This window comes from Equus quagga, chromosome 9, assembly GCF_021613505.1.
Source record: "Equus quagga isolate Etosha38 chromosome 9, UCLA_HA_Equagga_1.0, whole genome shotgun sequence".
In the NCBI taxonomy this organism is placed as follows: Eukaryota; Metazoa; Chordata; class Mammalia; order Perissodactyla; family Equidae; genus Equus; species Equus quagga.
The window spans coordinates 87,978,163-87,999,445 of record NC_060275.1 but is presented as its reverse complement, the minus strand read 5'-3'; the positions used below and the strand labels follow the sequence as shown (position 1 = coordinate 87,999,445).

Here is a 21,283-nt window from a genome sequence, read left to right as displayed (position 1 = left end):
GCACAGATGTTAGCTCAGGGATAATCTTCCTCAAGCAAAAAGAGGGAGATTGACAACAAATGTTAGCTCAGGGCCAATCGTCACCAAAAAAAAAAAAAAAAAGCTGTTGTGGTCAATCACTTATAAATCACAACACACTTTCCCATTTTCAGTATCTTCTATTAAGTAAAAAAAAATACTTTTCATAAGAAATGATAGGATGGAGATTATTCAAGATATCCTCAAATTGAAGAACAAAAATCCGAATTAAAGATTTGTTTGACCAGAAACAAGAAAACAGGGAATGCAAAGTGGAAGTTAGACTCATTGACTAAGTGCTTTGAAACTCAAAGTTGAGAGGATGAACTCACGCTTAAAGCAATGAACGCTTTAAGGGTGGGTCTCGAGAGGCATGGCAATAGAAACCGGTAAATGCAAAATTTTGTTAGTATTGGAGGCGAGACGGTTAAAGTACGTTAACCTTGAGCTAATAACCAAAGCAGATCTGAAATAAAATAAACCCAGCTGCTAAAATCAAGATTTAGAAAAGCGACACACAGCCGTGTAGACTGGAAACTCCCATTCATGTTTGTAGCTCCCCACCCACTCTCACAATAATCTCTTGGAGTTGTCAAGGGTGCTGTCAAGCTTTCCATTTCTGACCAGGAGATTATAATCATTTTATTTTAGGCAACCTCCTCACTTCAAGGCCAAAACCAGACGGTTCTATTTCCAGACCTTCCCGTCTGCTCTACTGACCAAGCTGTAGCGCGTGATAGAGACGCAGGAGCGGGGCTGCCTGGCAGCCATCTGCCAGCCACCTGCCAGCCACCTGTTGCCACGCCCTCTTCGCCAGCTCCACCCCGCGGAGAGAGCTGGCTTCCCATTGGGTCAGCTTGGAGGCATGGACGGCTCCCGATTGGCTTAGAGGAAGGGGCGGGAGAGAGGCGTCCCTTGACGTCATGCCCGCCCCTAAAGTCCCCTGGCTGCTCAGGATTATGGGAGGGAGGGGAAGCCCGGGAGGAAGAAAATAACCCGGAACAACCTCTGGGGGGCGTGGCCGGCCCTCTTCTGGAGCTGGGGTCCCCACCCACTAACAAGGAGAGCCCCGCCCCCACGCCCCGCCCTGGTCCGGGGATCAGGTGACCACGGGCCGGTGGCTGTCACGTGGCTGGGGCGCGCCCGCCCGTTGTGGCCATGGCGGCCGCGGGCTCCAGTGTGGTGAAGCGAGTGGAGGAGCTCGGGGACCTGGCTCAAGCCCATATTCAGCAACTTAGCGAAGCGGCTGGCGAAGACGGTGAGGGAGCGGAGGAGAGGGAGCGGGCAGGCGGACGGTGGTTCAGAGCTGGCGCTCCGGAGCCCTAGGGGCTGGAGGCTGCGGCCTGTGGTCCGTGTGGATCTCAGGCCAGAGCTACCTAAGGTGTTGGCTTCTGAACCCCTTGCTGCGCGTCGATTGTCCACCCCCAAGAGCTCGCTTTGCCTCACCAAGGTGTTTGTGTTGAAACCGCGTTTTTCGTAACCCAGGGAAATGGCTTACATCTCAGATCAGTGCTGCTCTCGGTAGCGATTGGGAAAAGGGCAAAATCTAGATTAAAGTACGCACGAAAGTTTAAATGAGCGGTTAAAGCTGAATGATAGTATGCCAATAAGTAGTGGTGGTTTTGCATGCAGTAAAGATAGCTAGGCGTGTGTATCAGTTCCACTTTTTCACTGCAGCGATGTAAATTTCCGTGTTATATTTTGGATTCTAAACTCAACTGTAAACAGTATTCTACAGAAGAGCTTTACATTGGTATAATTTAGACGATTCTTTCACATACGTCATCTCAATTCTTAAAGGGCTGTGTCAGTATTTGAACCTTTCTTTTGGAAATATCTTAAGCGGTTTCCTTAGGAAAAACTGGTTTAGAGAATTACCTTGACTTTTGAGTGTAAGTTCAGTTTTCTTTCATTATTTTTCAGCTGGCTATAGGTTCTACATTATTTCTTTTTCTGTTTTAAGCCTTTACTACAGGTAGGTTTTAAAATTCTTGTGGACTGACTCGTTGTCATCAGACTCATAGGAAAATGGTAGTGGAACATTTTCCCAAACGACTGAATCGTTGGTCAATTTATTAAATAGGGTCCACGATGAAATGGCTCTAGTTTCAGTGAAGATCATTCGCTGGATTATCTTTTTTTGCGAGTATGTTCTTCAAAACCCACAGACCACCCTGAAGCTGGCTTCTTTTTTGGTTTGTGGCAAGAGAATCCCGAGATTGCCATGAATAGTTAGTTCATGCACAGTAGTAGCTGTTACCTAGAAGAGTAGCTAAGTTGCCTCTAAATAAGCCGTTCAGTGATCTTCACCCTTCTCCAGCTCCATTTGAACCAGTCTAAAGAGATCAAAGAATGTTTTTTATTCACTTATCACTGAACCCAAAAGTTCTCATTTTCCGGTGGAAGAGTTCTTTAATCCAGTCCAGAATGAAGGCTGGAAATAAAAGTCAAGTGGTATACATTGTTGTTTGGAGGCTATAAAGTTCTGACAGTTTGCTAAAATTAAAGTGATAGTGGTCCACATTATGAGCTATGAAGTATTACTAGCAAGATTTTCTTATATTATGAAGTTTAATTAAAACGTGGTTGCATGTATTTAAATTGAACTTGGCATTCTTTTCTCATGCAACAAAAATAAGAAACACTCAAGAAACACTCAAAATGTATAACAACAGTGTATTTGTATTAGGTTGTAGGGGTTGATAGTCCCTGTTGTCTTCTTCAAATTAGAGCAGATACAGCCAGACATGCTCCATCTAAGAATGCTCTTTCTGGTCAATTTTTCTTGGTTTATTTCTCATTGTACAAGCACAGTGTATTTTCTGTATGGAAGTATGCTGTGAGAGAGACTTTCCAAGGATTATGTAAAAATCACTTTTGTCTTTGCTTTGATAATTGTTACTTTGAGTGGTTCTAGTAAAAATATTAGATCTTATAAAAATTTTCTAAAATGTGAGCCATTACCCTCCCCCCCCAAATTATGTCATGAGTTCGTGTGAGATACTTCTTAAGCAATGGTTTAGTGAATTTAGTGCAGGTCTTTACATTTAAAATAATCCTGCAAATTAAGGGAAAAAAACTAACTCAGTCTCTAAAGAAGCACATAAGGAGTGCCAGATTCCATGCAATTTCATTTCACAATAGAATCTTTTTTTCTGGGTTGTGTAGATGATACTTCTGGGCTGAGGAGAGATGGGAGGGCAGTGCTAAAGGAGGAATTTTCAGTTCAGGTGAGTAGCAGACCTTAAAGCAATCAGAATCTGGTCTAGATACAGGTTAACCTCACCTGGGAAAACTTAAGGTCATTGTATGCTTGCCATCACACCTAACTTAAGCTGGTGGTGCTTTTGTTCCAATGCCGGACAGCTCATCTGTCTGTATAAGTGCTGAGGCCGGGTCAGAGGGGCCCACACCAAATGCTACATTTTCTGTGCATTGGCCAGTGAGGAGGGAAAAGTGTATGTTTCAGGGGGGAAGCACAGAGGGGCAAACTCAGGAACTTTCGTGTCTTGCTGGTGGGCATATCTGAATCTGACCACATGAGATGGATGCAGAAGGGTGGATAGGACCTTGATACAGACGCTTTGAAGGTAAGGGAGGAAAAATCCATAAGAAAAAGTGAAATCATAGAAGCAAAGGGAATATGACATTAGAGAAAGGGAAGAAATTAGACAATGTAGAGGGGAGGGAGAGTGAGTTATTTTTAGAGGGCAGATCAGAAGTATTTAGTTCAATTTCTTCCAGGTTTGCAAGGAATTCAGTAATTTGTTCCGTTTCTAGGTTTTTAAAGAAATAAAACACGTAGATGGATTATGTAATTTTAATTGTTACAGCTGTTTACACACATAAACACAATTATGATAAAGTTATAGTTGCTCAGTGCTTACATTTTATGAGGCATTTGATTTAATCAATCGTGTTCTTTTGGAGAATACATTTATGAAATTATAAGTTTTCTGTGGAAACCCTTTCTGTAGATTTATATATATTATTTTTACTATTCCAATAAAAGTTTTAAATTTATTATTTAAACATTTTGAGAGCATCAACATCACAAAAGAAGCATCATGAAACTACAGATTCCTTTTAAGAAATGGCAACTGAACCTAGAAAGTGTTCAGTCTAGCTTTCCAGAATAACTTTTATGATAAATTTAAGTAGCATTAGACATTATGATATATTTAATGTTTTACAAAAGATACCATTACTACTATGCTGTTTCTCCAGTGCTGTAACATAATTGCATTTCATCATTTCAGATATGTAACTTTTTTTGTTTAAATAACACTGAAACTGTGAAGTGATCTCTCTCTTACAGATCACTTTTTAATTCGGGCCTCTGCAGCTCTAGAAAAATTGAAACTTCTGTGTGGAGAAGACAAAGAATGTTCAAATCCATCAAATCTTCTAGAACTTTACACACAGGTACTGAAACGTGATTTCTGACATGTTACAGGGGCAGAATTATTTAAGATGATTGACTTTAAAGTTTAGGTGTAATGGAATCAGTTTATTCTATTTTTTGTCAGTTTATTCTCTATTTATTTCTATTTTATCATTTTATTCTCTATTTAAAGTGTTTAATTTTGTCCAAGAAACTGTGTGCATAAAACATATAGACTTGAAGCTTTGAGGTAGTATGCAAAGAAGCAAGATTTATTAGCTGTATTGATAAGAAAAGTCAGGAAAATCTTGCAGATAACAGAATTGCTTCCCTTTGTGGGCAATTAAGCAAAACACTAATATATGCAGTTTCCAAGTTCTTGAAGGTCATTCAGAGGGATTAGAGGTCTCTATAAGGGCCCTGATATTTTTTTCCTTGAAATTCATCTTTCCTTGGGATTCTCAACATGAGTCCCCCTGCTTTTATCACGCTGATTCATAAAATTTTTCTGTTCCCCCCTTTTTTTTAAATTTTCCTTTCAAATTCAGGCCTCTGTGTGGATGTGTATAAATAACAAAGAATAATTTTACTTATATGATTATACTTTTCATCATTATGTTGTGTATGATTAGCTTATCTTAATGAAAGTATAAATCTCCATTTTATTTTTTGAGGGAAGCAAGGTTATCATTAATTCAATATTTCAGTAAACTACCTATGAAGTTTTCTATCAAATCCATCTCAGATTATGATTGTAGCTAGACATTTTGCCTATTTTTCAAATTTAACTACATGCCAGAAGATTTAAATGTCTAATAAAGTATCTATATATGTAAGATTAAACTGTAAGAGTTATTCATTCAAGTTGAAATCATTTGTAGATACTTGTCTTCTCTTTTACTTCAGGCTATTTTGGACATGACGTATTTTGAGGAGAACAAGCTAGTAGATGAAGATTTTCCTGAAGACTCTTCACAGAAAGTAAAAGAGCTGATTGGTTTTCTTTCAGAACCAGAAATTTTAGTTAAAGAAAATAATATGCATCCAAAAGTAAGTTTTGTACTCATGTGAATTATGGTGGAATTCTTCTAATTCTTGCTATATTTCTCTTTGGAGTCTATTTTTTCTTGAGTGTGTCTTTGTCTCTGTTCTAAATTAAGATTGAAGGGAGGACATGTGAGAGTTTAACACTTTAGACCAACATGACAACTAAAGTATCATATTTTACTAAATATGTTTCAGAATATTTGCATAATGGAATTGTATTGTAATTATAGTGCCTAATCATTTTCTAAACACAGATATTTGCTGTTTCTGCTCTCTTACTTTTGCAGATGCTGTGTGTTCTTGAAAGTCTCCAGTAATCTCTTACTGCATCTGTTGTCCTTTTTACAATCCTCATTCTCCTGGGCATTTGCTGCCTTTCATACCACTGGTCACCCCATCCCTCCATGCTCCTCTGCTTCATCTCTGAGAAGCCTTGCTCTTGCTCTTTCCTGAGCATCTCCCCTCTCCCATTCTGGACACATAGGCACTCCCCAAGGATATCTCCTTAATCCTCTGTTAATCTCTATTCTGTCTTTGCTTGACAACCTGTTCACAGTTTTTACTGCCATCTCTATGTAGATCATTCCAAGATTTGTGTGTGTCTGTGTGAGAAAGATTGGCCCTGAACTAATATCTGTGCCAATCTTCCTCCATTTTGTATGTGGGATGCCACCACAGCATGGCTTGATGAGCGGTGTGTATGTCTGTGCCCAGGATCCACTCCTATGAACCCCAGCCACTGAAGCAGAGCATGCAAGTTTAACTACTGTGCCACTGGGCCGACCCCAGAGATGATTCCAGGATTTTTGTCTCTAGTCTGGGTACTCTTTCAAGTAATAATTTCTCATCTTTCACTGCCTTCTGGCTGTCTCTACTGAGATGTCTTTTTTGCTCTATGTGTTTATCAGAGGATGCTAACTGTGGAAACAAATAGAAACAAATAATCCCAAGTTTTAAATGACATAACAAGGTAAAGTTTGATTTATTAAAATTGTTTTTGTGTATATCTTTTTATTATTTTATTCTAACAGAGTAGAAATAGATATGATCTTGTTTCAAGTGACATATATTTTGGAAGTTGTCTTCTTAATCAGATTATGAAATACTTACATTTCAACTATATTAGGAGAATTGGGTACTAAAATAAATGTCATTTTGTAAAAACTCTGTAAACTGGAGTAGTTATTTTAATTTTCCTGTAGCAATAGATTTCTATATTTCTAATTGATTCAAAGTAGGGCATTGCTGTGTAAGTAGCTAAGTGAAGAGCAAATTTTGTGAAATGATACTGTTTTTAATTGCTCAGTAAATTTTGAATTAATTTTGATTATTAATTTAGGGACTGGCCCAGTGGTGCAGCCGTTAAGTTTGCACTTTCTGCTTTGGCAGCCCAGGGTCCGCCAGTTTGGATCCCAGGCACGGACATGGCACTGCTTGGCAAGCCATGCTGTGGTAGGCATCCCACATATAAAGTAGAGGAAGATAGGCATGGATGTTAGCTCAGGGCTAATCTTCCTCAAAAAAAAAAAATTATTTTATTATAAAATTATTAAAATTCAAAATTAAACTTTGAAATTTAATTTTGATTCTTACAGACATGAAGTTTCTCTTTTCAGCTCTGTCTTTGTTATGTTTCAGCACAGCGACTTGCTTGGGGATGAGCTCCTGGAATGTCTCTCTTGGAGACGAGGAGCCCTACTTTATATGTATTGTCATTCTCTGACCAAAAGGAGAGAATGGCTCACGAGAAAATCTAGTTTTCTGAAAAAGGTAAAAAGGCATTCCTCATATATTTTTTATTCTTGACATCCATAGGTTTCAAAAAGCTGTCTTTGGTGTAGTATTAAGAGTAGTGGAATCAAAGGGTCAGTTTGCATTCCAGGTCTTTGACCTCCTAGCTATGTAATCCTAAACAAATTGGAATTACTGTAAAGATTAAATAAGATAACATATGAAATCCCTTTGTAAACTGGAAAGTTCTGCATGATTTTATTTAAGTTCTGAACTTTTATTTTTTAAAATATGAGATAGACAATCTATATTAATTTCTAAGTGTATGTTTTGGCCTGAAGCAAACAGACTTGGTTGTGAGCCTCTCTCTGTCAGCAGATCACCCTTAAAGAACCCACATGACCCTGCTGCTAGAGAATTGTGGCCCTCGGATTTGCCTTGACTCTTCTGACCAAATCCGTAAATCCAAAGACCCTCTTGTAGTATTGTATTACTAAGGATTCTGATGTGGGTTGATTGTGCACGTGGTTTATATGGGCCTGGAAATGAGAGCTCACACTTTCATATGGAAAAGTTTGATCATAGTATTTCTAAGTTATCGTAAGTACATAGATATTTTTAATACATTGTTATTGAACACATTTTTATTATCTTTATCCTTTTGTCCCTATGATAACATTTTTGAAAAGTATATTACTGAATCATGTGTTCTTGGTTAACAATATATTTATTTTTCTTTTCCTTACTCTTTTTACTCTTTCCTTACTCTTTGGAGGGTTATATTTATAAAAGTTGTAGGGTGGTGGGTCCTTGTACCACTGTAATGTAATAGCCATAAGATATGTCTATATATGAGCTAATTTTAAAGAATGGGGAAAAATTTAGCATTTGAAGTTTCTACAGCTTTGCATATAATGCTTTCAATTCTTTGGCTTTGACTTTGATTTAGTACCTTGTTGATGGAATCAGTTACTTGCTACAGATGCTAAATTATCGGTGTCCTATCCAGTTAAATGAAGGAGTTTCTTTCCAGGACCTAGACACAGCTAAATTACTGAGTGAAGGTAATGTGATCTCTTTTTGAAGTTTTCTAGGTGTTTTAAAGCTTTTTAAAATTTTAAGGAATTTATTTGATTTAACTCTGATTTAAAAAATTTCAAGTCACATTATGGACAAAAAATAAAGGGACTTTAAAAAACTTCAGAGATCTTCTCATGTAATATAGAAAAATACTGCTAATCTCTGTTTAGTAATTTTGGGAGAATTATGTATCATGTTACTTTTATTTCCTTTGCATCCATACATGGCCCCGATCAGTCACTAGGTTCAACTACTTGTAACTGAGACTGGAAGTAACTTTTAAACAATGTAGAAATTTACTGCTTTTTCACATAAAAAAGGTCTGGAGCTGGTTATGGTGGCTCCATGGCATCATTAGGTTCCTATCTTTTTACTTTGTCAGCTTTAGAACCGGAGCCCGAGAGCTTCAGAGGGAGGCACTTCACAGAATACCATGTAAACAAGACCCAGAGTTGTGCAACATGCATCTCTGTTGAGGAGATTGCTTCCATCCTCAGTATCACAAGATGCTCCTGGAACTCCTTCCATCTCACCTATGTTTCGGTCTATAGGCATGGCAAAAGGATGTTTCTTTCAGCCAAGCTGTTCCTTTGGTGCAGTCTTCTCAGAAGTTTCTTAGAACACTTCCACCTACATTTCACTGGCCAGAATTAAATCACATGGCTTCATGTTGCTACAAGGGAACCGGGGTGTATAGCCCTTTACCTGATACATCGCCATCCCAAATAAATTGTCTTTTTACTAAGAAAGAAGGGAAGAATGACTATTTAGTGGCAACTGTTAGTTTCTGTCATAAACGTCTGTGCACTTAAAAATGTTAGGAACTGAATATAGAGCATCGTTTGGGTTTTAGACTAGACTATGGGAGGGAAGAACCACTTATTTTTACCATCTCTTTTTACAAAGGGAAGAACTGAGGTTCTTCCTGATAAGCCCGATAACCTGTTTAAGGTCAAGTAGCTTGCAATTGACTACATATAAATTTTTGTTGATTCTCAATCTGGAGTTTTGATGGGGAAAAATCAAATATGGGAAAGATGAAAACTTCTTAGGGAAAATTCTATATTTTAATTTTATAAGTTTACTTTAATAATTCTTTCTTTTTTAGCTTCTGTAGGCTTTTCCTTTCTATTCAAAAACATTGCCTATTAAAACCAGCATGATTTGTGTCATTAATATATGTCTGGCTACTGGTGTCCAAAAGTTGTTCCTTTCAGTTAATTCAAGCTAAGTAGCTTGTCCTAAAAAAATCTTATTGCGAATGCAAAGTGCTCCTTCAGTGGGCATGACGTTTTGACAAACATGGGTGTATTGATTTATTTGTGGGAAGTATTTATTCCAGATAACTTATGAACTAATTAGCTGCATTGAAAATGACCTTTCTAAAATCTCCTCATCCACCTGCATGGATTGATTTAAAAGAAAAAGCAAGGATAGGCGCTAAAGCCTGTTTAGAACCACAGAAAGTGGCACAGGTCACCAGTTGTGCTCATTGTCCCATTTCTAGTTATAACGTAATGTACTTTCATGGCCTGGAATTTTTTCTTTAGAATGCTTGTGATACTGCTGTCTTCTCTCAGATCGTAATTTGATTGTACTTTCCCCAACTCCCCTTGCTTCTTCAACAGGGGAATCAAAAGGGACAGATAGGGTCTCTTTTTTTCCCCAGGAAAAGAGAATACAACATCAGCTCCACAGCAGTTTTGCCAGGGCTCAGTCCTCTTGGTGTTGACTTCTTGCTCTTATCTGAAGCAGTTCGCTCCTCCCGACTTCATCTCTCTCAAGATGTAGATTAGAAACCAGAAAGCCTACTTTTCGTAGGCTAAATGACTCCTAAGACCCCATCGGAGAGGCTCTAATTATTATTTTATTTTTTGTTAGGCAACATAAAACATAATTCTGAATAATCTTTCATACTAATTAGAAAGCTCTATATGAATCATCAAAATATTTTTGTGGCCACATCTTAATGATAATTTACCCAATTTTAGATAAAACAGTGTATACTTGGTATGATTTTTATTTTTTCCAAGGTGAGATAATCATTTTGTCCTTTGAACAGTGCCTATATGCCATTAAATTTTTAGCTTTTAAAAATTAGCAAGTAATGTTTTCAGTAAATCACTTTACCTCATTTCTGAGCCTCAGTCTTCTGTGGGCCCTTATAAAAAGCCTTGTCAGAATAACCCTGGAGTCAAACGGGTTAAATCAAAATACTGTTGAGTTTTGCACACTCTTGGTTTACACCCTTTTTATACCACTAGGGACCACCTCTACCTTCCCGGCAGCCTCTTGGCTCATTGCTTAACCCGGAATCTGGATTTCAGATCCCCTAAAGCAATAGCTCTGAACTGGCATCACTAATTGCCTGGGTAGCTTATTAAAAATGCAGGCTTCTGTGTACTATCTGCAGGTTCTGATTCAATATATGGAGTGCAGAAATCTATTTTTAATAGGCTCCCGTGTCATGATGCAGCCATATTTAGACATCATTTCTAGGGGATTTCAGCCTGGCCACCCTTTTTTTTCTGTATAAGTCATCTTTCTGCCTCCACTCACTTCATGGGTTATTCTGCATCTCCCTGCCTGCACTCCTCACTGTCACATGTGTGTTCATCAAGGACATGCACAGTGCAAAGTGAAGTATTTTATTGAAAACCATGCTGAGCGTTAGCAGAAAAAATATCAAGGAAAATTTGTAGCTGCAGAAAGAGATAGCTCCAGAGTAGTCAATTCTTGGGGGAGTAGAGAGGGAGAACGTGCCTAATTTACACATTGGTCATCTCTTCCTTTGATATTTTAATGAAGTTGTTTAGCATAGCCTGTGGACCAGCAGCATCACCCTAGGTCCTAGGGCTTTGTTAAAAAAATGCAGATTCATAGACCCAACCCTGTACTTGAATTTGAGACTCTGGAGGTGGGGACCCAGCAATCAAATTTTAGCATGTCCAGGTAATTCTAATGCGGGCTGAAGTTTGAGAACCACTCTTTAGCATATAGTCGTTCATTCTCTCCCTAGTAACACCTTCCATAGGATATCTATGTACCTTGTTCAGCAGTCACTCCTGTTAATATAAAAATTGAGGCTAACTTAGAGTTGGGCATAAATTGGATCCCAGATCTCGCTTAGGCAAATACTTCTCACTCTTCCCAAGTGGCTTCACTTTGTGGGACCTACTTCACTTCCTCCTCCCACAGCTCTAGCCTGCTTAAAAGTTCAACCTTCCCTCCGTTTTTGCTTCTCTCTCCTTACTCCCCTCCACTTTCTTTTTAGGAATAACTAGACAGGTTATAAGATCACAAAAATAAAAGGATAATGCATTCAACAAAATGCCGTATATAATATGAAATACAATTCTGAATAACATCTAATGCTGTATCCAGCTTTTCTCTGAGATTTATAATCTTTTACCTATAAAGGAATAAAGTGAAAAGAAATGATTATACTTAGTAAGTGAAAGTTGTTTTATACATAGAAAACATAATTAATTTAGTGCAGCCTATCATATTTTTCATGAATACAAGCCTCAGATTCTGCTCTTAAATGATTATTTCTTTTATTGATATAGCAGTTTAATGAGTCATCTCTTCTGTTAAACCTGTTCTTTTGCTCCTATTTAGAAGCTAAATTTGAGGTGAAGTGAAAGATTAGCTGAAGGGACAAATTCTGAGATAAAAAGCTTGCAGTAGATTTAAGATGATGAAAACTAGTACAGTTTTGAAAGTTGAATTTTTCATCTATTTTTAATCTCTAGTACCATCATAGTCATTTCTGCTGAGCCATGTTAGGTGAGCAACTGAGATTATGATGCTCATTTATTTGAGGTAAACTTTTCTAATCACACATTAGAGTAAGTCTTTTATTTATATTTGAGTGACTTTACGAAGTTAACTAGTTAAATGTTTTAATAGCACTTTATGAGTTCTAAAACTTTTTCATACATTTTTATTCATGTATTCCTTAAGAAATCTCCATGAAATAAATAGGACATATGGAATCCTCATATTTCAGATTTGTTAACTGAGGCTCAAAGAGCTTTGCTGAGTTACCCAAAGTCAATTTATCCCCAGAGCTTTTTGATTCTAGGTCTGTTTGTCTTTCTACCAAATTAATATACTTTGTGTGCCATAATGTTTAACTATATAATGTAATTGCCTTATTCCATAAAAGAATGCTTTCAACTTTCAATGAAAATCCTGCAGTGTATTCCTTTTTCCTGGGAACATAAAGCATCTTGGATATAAGTTAACATCTTTGATCGTTTAGATTTACATGGCCTCTCGGGATCATGTTTAGCGTGATAATTTGTGTAGACATGTACAAGTACAGGAGGCGTAGGATGCTTTATTGGAACTGTATCATTGATCCTCAAGCACACTTCAAAATAAAAGTTATGTTCATGGATGGGATTCAGGGATTCTCTGAATGTTCCGAAATTATTTGCAGAATTTGGGGTGTATGTTCTGGGAGAGGTTCCATTGATTAGATTAGCTTCTCAAGGAGGTCCTATAGAGAATCCCAAAAAGCTTAAGAACATTGACTTAAATAAGTCTTTAAAAAGGGTTCTCGGACAATGGATAAAATAGAGATAGAAGTGCCAATTAAATGGGGTTTGTATTAGTAAGTGATAATTTGGCTTTTCTAAATGTAACTTTAAATGAGAAAGAAAAATGCTTAATGACATAAAAGGAATTTATTAGAGTTTTAATAACCAGGGGTTTTTTTTAAACTTTTAAATTCTAATTTCTCCACCTAAATGACTTTCCCAGGAATATTTAGTGACATTCATTTGCTGGCTATGATGTACAGTGGAGAAATGTGTTACTGGGGATTGAAACATTGTGCAGATCAACAGCCAGAAAATCATGAAGTGGATACTGGTGTTTCTGGAGCAAGCTATACTACACACGAAGAAACTTTGGATTTCCGAGAAGTAGGAGAAAAAATATTGAAAAAGTATGTATCTGTATGTGAAGGACCCCTGAAAGAACAAGAATGGAATACAACAAATGCAAAACAAATTTTAAACTTCTTTCAGCAGCACACTAACTAGTAAGTTTATCTCATGCTTTTCAAACAGAAAAACAAACAAAAAGACCCATGAATGGAAAAGTTCCAGAAAAGAAGACATAGTGACACTGAATTTAAGACCATTACACTACATAATGATATTCAGCATTGTTACCCTTTTTCAGATGCCATCCTCGTCTTTCATTATATCTTCTTAAATGATTCTTTAATTTCTAAAATGGCATGTATGTTATTCTAACTCAGCCTAAATTATAGATATGCTGTAACTAATACTAAGGAAGAATTCAGTTTAGCTTTACAATGATTTTTTTGTATTACTTTTTTTATTGTGGTAAAATATACATAACATGAAATTGACCATTTCAACTATCTTTAGATTATTTTTTAGTATTCCTATCTTGAGGTTTGCTGTGCTTCAAAGATTTAAAATCAGGTCATCTCATTGCTTTGGATATATGCTATTGATATAAAAATTGGCAAAATAAAAAATTGTGACCAATATTCAGATTTCATTTCCACAATAAGGTAAATAATGAAAGACTCCACAAAAGAATTGTTGTTTAATTATTTTATCATGTATTACTAATGACATTTAAAATTTTTATTCTTTTAGGCATTTTATAAAAATTCAAAAGTGATTTTCCTATTGTTTAAAAGAATATGCGTAGTTTATCACGTGAGTAATGATGATAAAATCAAGTTAGGTTAGTCTACTGTTAGTTCGTATGTTTTTAGGGTACATCTTTTCATACGTATTGAAATTTTAATATTTTTTGTCTTTAATAGTAGAGGTGAGTGATAAAGGCCAGAGAGCCTAACTTGCTATCTTGCTTACAGTCTTTCTGTCTACCTCAACTTCTGTTGTCATCTTGGGATGATCTGTCTGGTACCTTGCTGATATATCCTTGATTTCTGCACCAGTGACTTCATCACATTCCAGGAGCATGGAATTCCCATGGCCACACCTCGAATATCACCATCCTGACTTTCTTTTTCTGAAATCTTAAATTTCAGTAACTGATGACAATTTTCATCTTTCCAGCTTTTCACTTCCTCGTTTTAACTGATTTTTCTCTCTCCTTTATTTGGATTGGACTATTTCTTTGGCTTCTTCACAACCTCCTCCTCTGGACTACTCTCCTTTCTCCTAAACCATCAGCCCCTTTCAGACATCCTTCCTTCCCTATCCAGCGCCAGCCTTATGGGGCACCTTATGAAGTGCTCTCCACAGTCTCTTCAAATCAGTCTTCCCCTTGTCCTTCAGCCTGATCATTCTGCAAGCCCTCAACATTGAATTCATCCCGTCATCCACATTTCCTGGGATGCTGAGTTCCACGTGAAGTACATGCAGTCCTTCAAAGTGGAATCTCTGTAAGTATCTTGCTTTCAACTTTAAAAGAGCCCTCAATGTAAGCCTCTTGTTTGTTACTGTTGTGGCCCCTCTGCCCTTCCCGCTGTGGCTAATCCAAACCTGTAACTTTCCTCATCACTGTGCTCAGGCCCTCTGTCCCCTCTGCTAGCATACAGCTCTTGGTCTTATCTTACAGAAAATTGAGACCAGGAGGAAGTTAACTTCTATTTACTACCTTTGCCCTACTCATTTTCCCTTTTTTAGAGGAAAAGAAGTAGCTACTTCCTGTTGAAGAGCAATCTCCACCTTTCGTCTGTGCCATCTCCCTCACTTCCCCAGGGGCTTCTGTTTTTCTACCTACCGTTTAGGTATTGCTCTTCCCTGGAGTTCTGTCCACCACCCTTTTCCTTCCTTCTTTCTCTTTGTTTTTTGGGTTTTTTTTTTTTTTTTGCAGCTTCTCTTTTCCTCTCTAAGCCTTCTTTCTTATTGCCTATTAAATATCTTCACTTAGACATCCCATGGTAGTTTTAAATTCAGTGTGTCCAAACCACTAATCCTCGTCTTTCGTCTAAGATCTTTTCTGGTGCATGTTTTCTGTTTTTTCGGTCTTCCACAGAGCAGGGCAACACAGAATGTCATAACCTAGTTTCTGCCTACCTTCCCAGCCTCATCTCTGCAGTTCATCCTGTGTAATCATGTTCTAGTCCAGTGTTCTTCAGACATGTAAAGCACAGGTTCCTTTTTGATACACATAATCTGATAAAGCCTCTTGAGACAAGGAGACTCTTTCCCTGTGTCTGCTGCTGTCTCCTTGCTTACCCCTTACACAGCTAAGAAGATTTCTGTTTAACTTAGCTTTTTAACAAGTGTTACCATGGAAATACCTTTGTGCTTTGTAAGTATAAAGATTTAAATAATTTGTAATAAGGTTTTTGAAACCACAAACTGCCCACCCTCACTCCACCCCTTTTGGAGCATCATGATCAATCACAAGGACTTCCAGTTTCTTCCCCAACGTGCTGTGTATTTTTTCCCTCAGTACCCTTAGCAGGCCTCGTTACCTCTGCCTGGAACGCTTTGCCCTTCTTTATGGCCAAGTGAATACCTACTACTTATCCTTTAGGACTCAGCTCCAGTGATGTTGTATCCTTAAGGTTTTCTTCAGCCCTTTCCAGTCAAAGTTAGACACTCCTGTGCTTCTGCTTCCTTGATCTTCACTTCCCATGTTATCACACTGATCACGTTGCTTTATAGTTATTTTCCTTATGAGTTGGTGAACTTCATATTTTGAAAATGTATCTTTATACATAGTGCTTAATGAATGGTAGGCCCTTAGTAATGTTCTTGAATTAATAAGAGACATAATTCTTAAGTGCTGAACTCTGCACAGAAGGGTTGCTTTTTGCAGATTCCAAACTGCCATGCCCTCTACCCCAGTGGTTGACAAGGCAAATTGGGAATTACTTCTCAGAGGAGTAAAGTATTATTTAGATTTAGAACCTGAGAAAACAAGAAAACTTTCTCTTCAGAAGCTGGAACTTCCATTTTTGCCTTCATGACCCTTGTGACTCACTTGGGTCTCTCACTGGTTGGTACAGTTTTGAGGGTACTATTGGGTGCTTTTTGTATGACTTCCATCCCCCACACAATTGAAGAATCATGTGTAGACCATAACAGTTATAATGTAATGCTTTTTACTCTGGTGTATTATAAAACAATGAACCACACACTTTTGTATGTGTTACAGCCTCCTAAGTAAGTTCTGTTTCATTCAGAATGAAGTAAGTCCAAGATACCAAATACTCTACATAAGGAAAGTACTACACTTCACTCATCAACCACTATTATGTGACTGCTACGTGCTAGGGTTTGTCCTAGGCACTGAGGATATAGCTTTGTAAAATACCCTCTTTTGGAGTTTGTATTCTAGTGGAGGAAGTTAACAGATTTTAAGAAAGAAATGTGTGCTGTGTTAAGTGTTAAGTGCAGTGGAGAATACAGCAGCGAAGGGGCCAGTGTGACTGGAGAGGAGTGCTATTTATCTAGGGTGGTTGGGAAGGCACCTCTAAGCATCTGTCTCTTTTAGCATTTGTGTCTTCAAATTCCACCCCTTTGGTTAAATGCCTTGCACATTCAGAACATTCGTAAAGTTTCTCTTATAGAAGTTCTGATACCGAATTAAGGATTGAGTCACTCACTACTTAAGACCTCATTTTGATTACATTTAAAGGGTTTCTGTCCAGTGTGGACTTTACTAATGGGTAAGTAATAAGCTAAAAGCCTGCTTATGTTACACTTGGGGTTTCGCTCCATTTTGAGTTCTGTGATAGTGACTAAAACTTAAACTCTATTTAAGGACTTTTCATAATCCTTAATTTTCTTTTTTGCTTGAGGAAGATTGTCACTGAGCTAACGTCTGTGCCAGTCTTCCTCTATTTTGTATGTGATGCCACCATAGCATCGTTTGATGAGCAGTGTGTAGGTCTGCTGCTGGAATTTGAACCAGTAAACCACAGGCCGCTGAAGCATAGTGTGTGAACCTAACCACTATGCCACCCGTCTGGCCCCTCAAAATCCTTAAATTTGTATGGTTCTTTTCCAGTATGAATTTTCCGGCGTTAACTAGGCTTTGAGACTTAGTTAAAAAAGCCCGTGTGCTTTGGTGCATTTATAGGGTTTCTGACTACTGTGGACCCTGTTTGATGCTGATTAAGGTACAAATCATGACTAAAGGCTTTCCCTTGTTCCTTTGCATACAGTACAGTGAGGTGAGAGTCATGGCTAAAACCCCACAATAAAATCACATTCCTACCTTTACAATCCCACTGTGAATTTTCTGATGTTCATTAAAGTGGGAACTATGTCTAAAGGCATTCTCAGATTCATTTTTAGTGGCGTTTTAAAAACCTATAGCTGGTTGACATGCTACTTTTAGATTATTTGTCACTTTTCTCTGTTTACCTTATAGGGCTCTTTTTTGGCCCCCATAAGGATATCCCATCTGTCACAGAATCCAGGATTCTATAGTTCTCTAGTATCACTTCCTAGTATTATTTCTTAACACAATGTGAGATATCATGTTATGAAAGTATTACATTAAAATACATTTGATGTATCACAGTTAAGGTATGCGTTATGTATTCATGCTGGTGTTCTTTACTGTTTTTTGTTTTCCTACTTCCAGTGAAAATTTTTAAGTAAAATGTTTTGGAGCATATGAATATTTTAAAGAAAATAAAACCATGTTCCTGTATTTGTATCTTGTTCTTTGTTTTCTTTCATATCTGAGTGTTGTGTCAGAACAAAAACTTTTATCATCTCAGTTTACTATTGACATCTGAATATTCTTTCTTCTGATCCATTCCTTCAGACAGGGTAGTCTAGTGGTTAGGGACATGGGCTCTGGAGCCAGAAGCCTGAGGTTAAATCCCAGCCCTGTCATTTCCTAGCTGTGTGACTCTACATGAATTACTTAACCTTTCTATGCCTTAATATGTTATTATTTAACAGGAATAATAATAGTACCTAGCTCACAGATTTTTGTTCAAAATGCTTATTTCAATGCCTTGCACATGGAAAGAGCTCAAAAGAGATCCTATGATCATCTTCCTCAAGGCCAGTCCTGGTGGTGTAGTGGTCAAGATTAAGTGCTGTCACTACATGGGCCTGAGTTTGTTTCCTGGGTCAGGGAACCACACCACCTATCTGTCAGGTGTCACAGTGTGGCAGCTGCATGTTGCTGTGATGCTGAAAGCTATGCCACCAGTATTTCAAATACCAGAATGGGTCGCTCATGGTAGACAGGTTCCAGTGGAACTTCCGGACTAAAGCAGACTAGGAAGGAGTTGGCTGCCCACTTCCAAAACAATTGGCCCTGAAAACCCTGTGATTAGCAGCAAAGCATTGACTGATACAGCACTGGAAGGTGAGAGGATGATGCAAAAAGACTGGGCAGGGTTCCGCTCTGCCGTACACAGGGTCACTAGAGTCAGCATCGACTAGACAAGACTAACAACAAAAATTTTCTTCACTGTCTAGTTTTGTATATCAATACCTCATTTATCATGCTGAAAAATATAATACTCATCAACTAGAATAATTGAGTGATAAACTGTTCTGGCCAGTGAGCACTCGCTACCCTGTCCTCAGTTCAAGTCCTGCTGGCCATTCTAAATGGGAACCAGCTTTCAGAGAAGAAATCACTGGCTGGATAGGCATCTCAGATGTGTGTTATAGGTATGGCTGGAAGAAAACCTACAATTTTCAGAAATTTTTCAACCTCAGCCTCCAAATGTATATATACCCACTTCTGAATTTACCAGTCAGCTTGATTGACTTGGCTTCTGGTCCCTTTTGGTCTTACTCTTAAGTCGCAAGTCAGAGGCATGAAATATTAGTCATCTAAATATTACACATACCCTATTTAAAAATAGATTATTCTAAACTGTGGTAAATCCACATAATTGAATAGTATGTAGCTGTGAGAAGCAAAGAGGAATATTTCTGTAATGCTATGGAGTGGTCCTATTAAGTGAAAAACAAGGTGAAGAAGATATATAGCACTATTTATTTAAGAGGGAATATAAATATGTGTATAACCTTGTTTGCTTATATTAAAGAAAAAAAGCCTGGTGGCACAGCAGTTAAGTTCGCACCTTCTGCTTGGCGGCTCGGGGTTCGCCGGTTCGGATCCCAGGCGCAGACATAGCACTGCTTGGCAAGCCATGCTGTGGTAGGCATCCCACGTATAAAGTAGAGGAAGATGGCCACGGATGTTAGCTTAGGGCCAGGCTTCCTCAGCAAAAAGAGGAGGACTGGCAGTAGTTAGCTCAGGGCTAATCTTCCTCAAAAAAAAAAAAAAAGCTTTAAAAAATAGTTACCATGGTGTGAGTGGGAGGTGGGGGGAGAGGAACCAGATGGAGGGGACCAGGATGGAAGCTCGACTTCTCTGAATGTACCTCAACTTTTGTACATTTGACTTTGGAACCATATACTACATTTTTATAAAACAAGATTACATCAAAATTAAAGAAAAGCAACCCCTAAAAATTCAAAGTGAAATGAAACAAGCCGTATTGTCTATCAAGTTGGTGGCTTAAATACATGGGAATGTTTCAAATATCTTTAAAGCACAGTAATTTGCACACCCCTAGTGGCATATCCCCAAGGGCAAAAAGAACTGGAAAGAAATCAAACTCCTCTAATTATATTGCTAATAACTATTCTAATGTAATTAGAAATGAGAATTTTCAGTGTCAGAGAAAAGAGACACATGAAACTGAAGAAAGTAAGTAAAAGTTCTGTAATTCTAAGTTTGAGTGGGAAATAATAGTATGAATTCATATTTTGTCTCTATAAAAACCACTAAATAATGTCCAAATCCATTTCCCATTAAAATGAACTAAAGCTCCCTAGCGATAAGGCTGATTACAGATCTTGGGCAGGGCAATCAAATGGTTGATGAGGGACAGTTTTTCTTTAATTCATCTAATAAAAGGAATTATAAAATTAGAATAGTAATATTTTGTATCTTGTAAACAATCATTGATAACTGCTAAATCCTTGAGGTGAAATCTTATGGGGAATTTGATAATGAATGAATCAGGTTTTTGAAACCATTGATCAGTTTGAACATTAGAAAACAAGAATGACTTGTGCTCCCAATCTAAGTACACAATACTACTTATGAAATATTATACAAAACCAAGCTCAATTTGATCAAGCCTGGGACAGAGGAATGTGTTAAAGACACCATTGAAATGCCATCAAGAAAGTCTAGAACATGATCCTGCAACTCCAGAAGGACCAACTTAGTTTCTTTAATAAATTGCAAGGGAAAATAAAGGAGGGGAAACTCGAATGAAAAAGTTTTAGGACTGTGTCAGCCAAATGCAATATGTGGATCTTATTTGTGTCATAATTCAAACAAACCAAATGTAAAAAAAATTATTTTCGAGGGGCTGGCCTGGTGGCATAGTGGTTTAAGTTTTCACACTCTGCTTCAGTGGCCTGGGGTCCACAAGTTTGGATCCCACGTGTGGACCTACACACCTCTCATCAAGCCATGTTGTGGTGGTGTCCCACATACAAAACAGGAAGATTGGCACAGATGTTGGCTCAGGGACAATCCTCACAAAAAAAAAAAAATCATTTTTAAGGCAGATGGGAAAGTTAAACACTGACCAGATATTTGGTGATGTTTAAGAGAGTTGTTTAGGTGTGATAATGGTATAGTGCTTATGTTTCTTAAAAGTTACCTTATTTTTTAGAGACTCATCCTGAGATATTTAGGGATGAAATGATGTCTGGGATTTGCTTAAAAGTAACCAAGATTTCAGGATGTGTGTTAGGTGGAGATAGCAGTGGAGCAAGATTGACTATATGTTGGTAACTGTTGAATCTTAGCTAGTGGATACATGGGGTTCATTATACTATTCACTCTCATATATATGTTCAAAAATTTCCATAATAAAAAACCCTAACATTCATTTACAAATATTCACATTTCCTTGTAAGAGAGCCGAGAACCATTTCAGTACTTCATGCTCGAACTGATATATTTCTTTCTTGTGCTAGTTCTTTCTTGCTCTTAGAGAGGCAGGAGAAATGCCACATGGTTAATTAATTAATTCATGGATTT

At 37.7% G+C, this 21,283-nt stretch overlaps 1 protein-coding gene across 2 annotated transcripts; it reads left to right on the top strand.

Annotated features, from left to right (window-relative positions):
• The first annotated feature begins 1,085 nt into the window (after positions 1-1,085).
• On the top strand, positions 1,086-13,787 carry RIMOC1 (RAB7A interacting MON1-CCZ1 complex subunit 1). Of its 2 annotated transcripts, none has more exons than XM_046671745.1 (6): positions 1,086-1,276; positions 4,337-4,443; positions 5,309-5,452; positions 7,088-7,219; positions 8,130-8,244; positions 8,643-13,023. In XM_046671745.1, the coding sequence occupies exons 1-6, from the start codon at positions 1,177-1,179 to the stop codon at positions 8,912-8,914; spliced, it is 870 nt and encodes a 289-aa protein (XP_046527701.1). In that variant the 5' UTR covers positions 1,086-1,176; the 3' UTR covers positions 8,915-13,023. The 2 variants fall into 2 exon arrangements, with proteins under 2 accessions (XP_046527701.1, XP_046527700.1); XM_046671744.1 differs by lacking the exon at positions 8,643-13,023 and adding an exon at positions 13,031-13,787 and having other exon boundaries at positions 1,110-1,276.
• Positions 13,788-21,283: the final 7,496 nt, after the last annotated feature.

Coding starts and splice junctions, on each gene's coding strand:
- RIMOC1 (XM_046671744.1), top strand. CDS start 1,177: ATGGCGGCCGCGGGCTCCAGTGTGGTGAAGCGAGTGGAGGAGCTCGGG. Junction 4,444..5,308: donor TTCTAGAACTTTACACACAG/GTACTGAAACGT, acceptor CTTTTACTTCAG/GCTATTTTGGACATGACGTA. Junction 8,245..13,030: donor AGCTAAATTACTGAGTGAAG/GTAATGTGATCT, acceptor TGACTTTCCCAG/GAATATTTAGTGACATTCAT.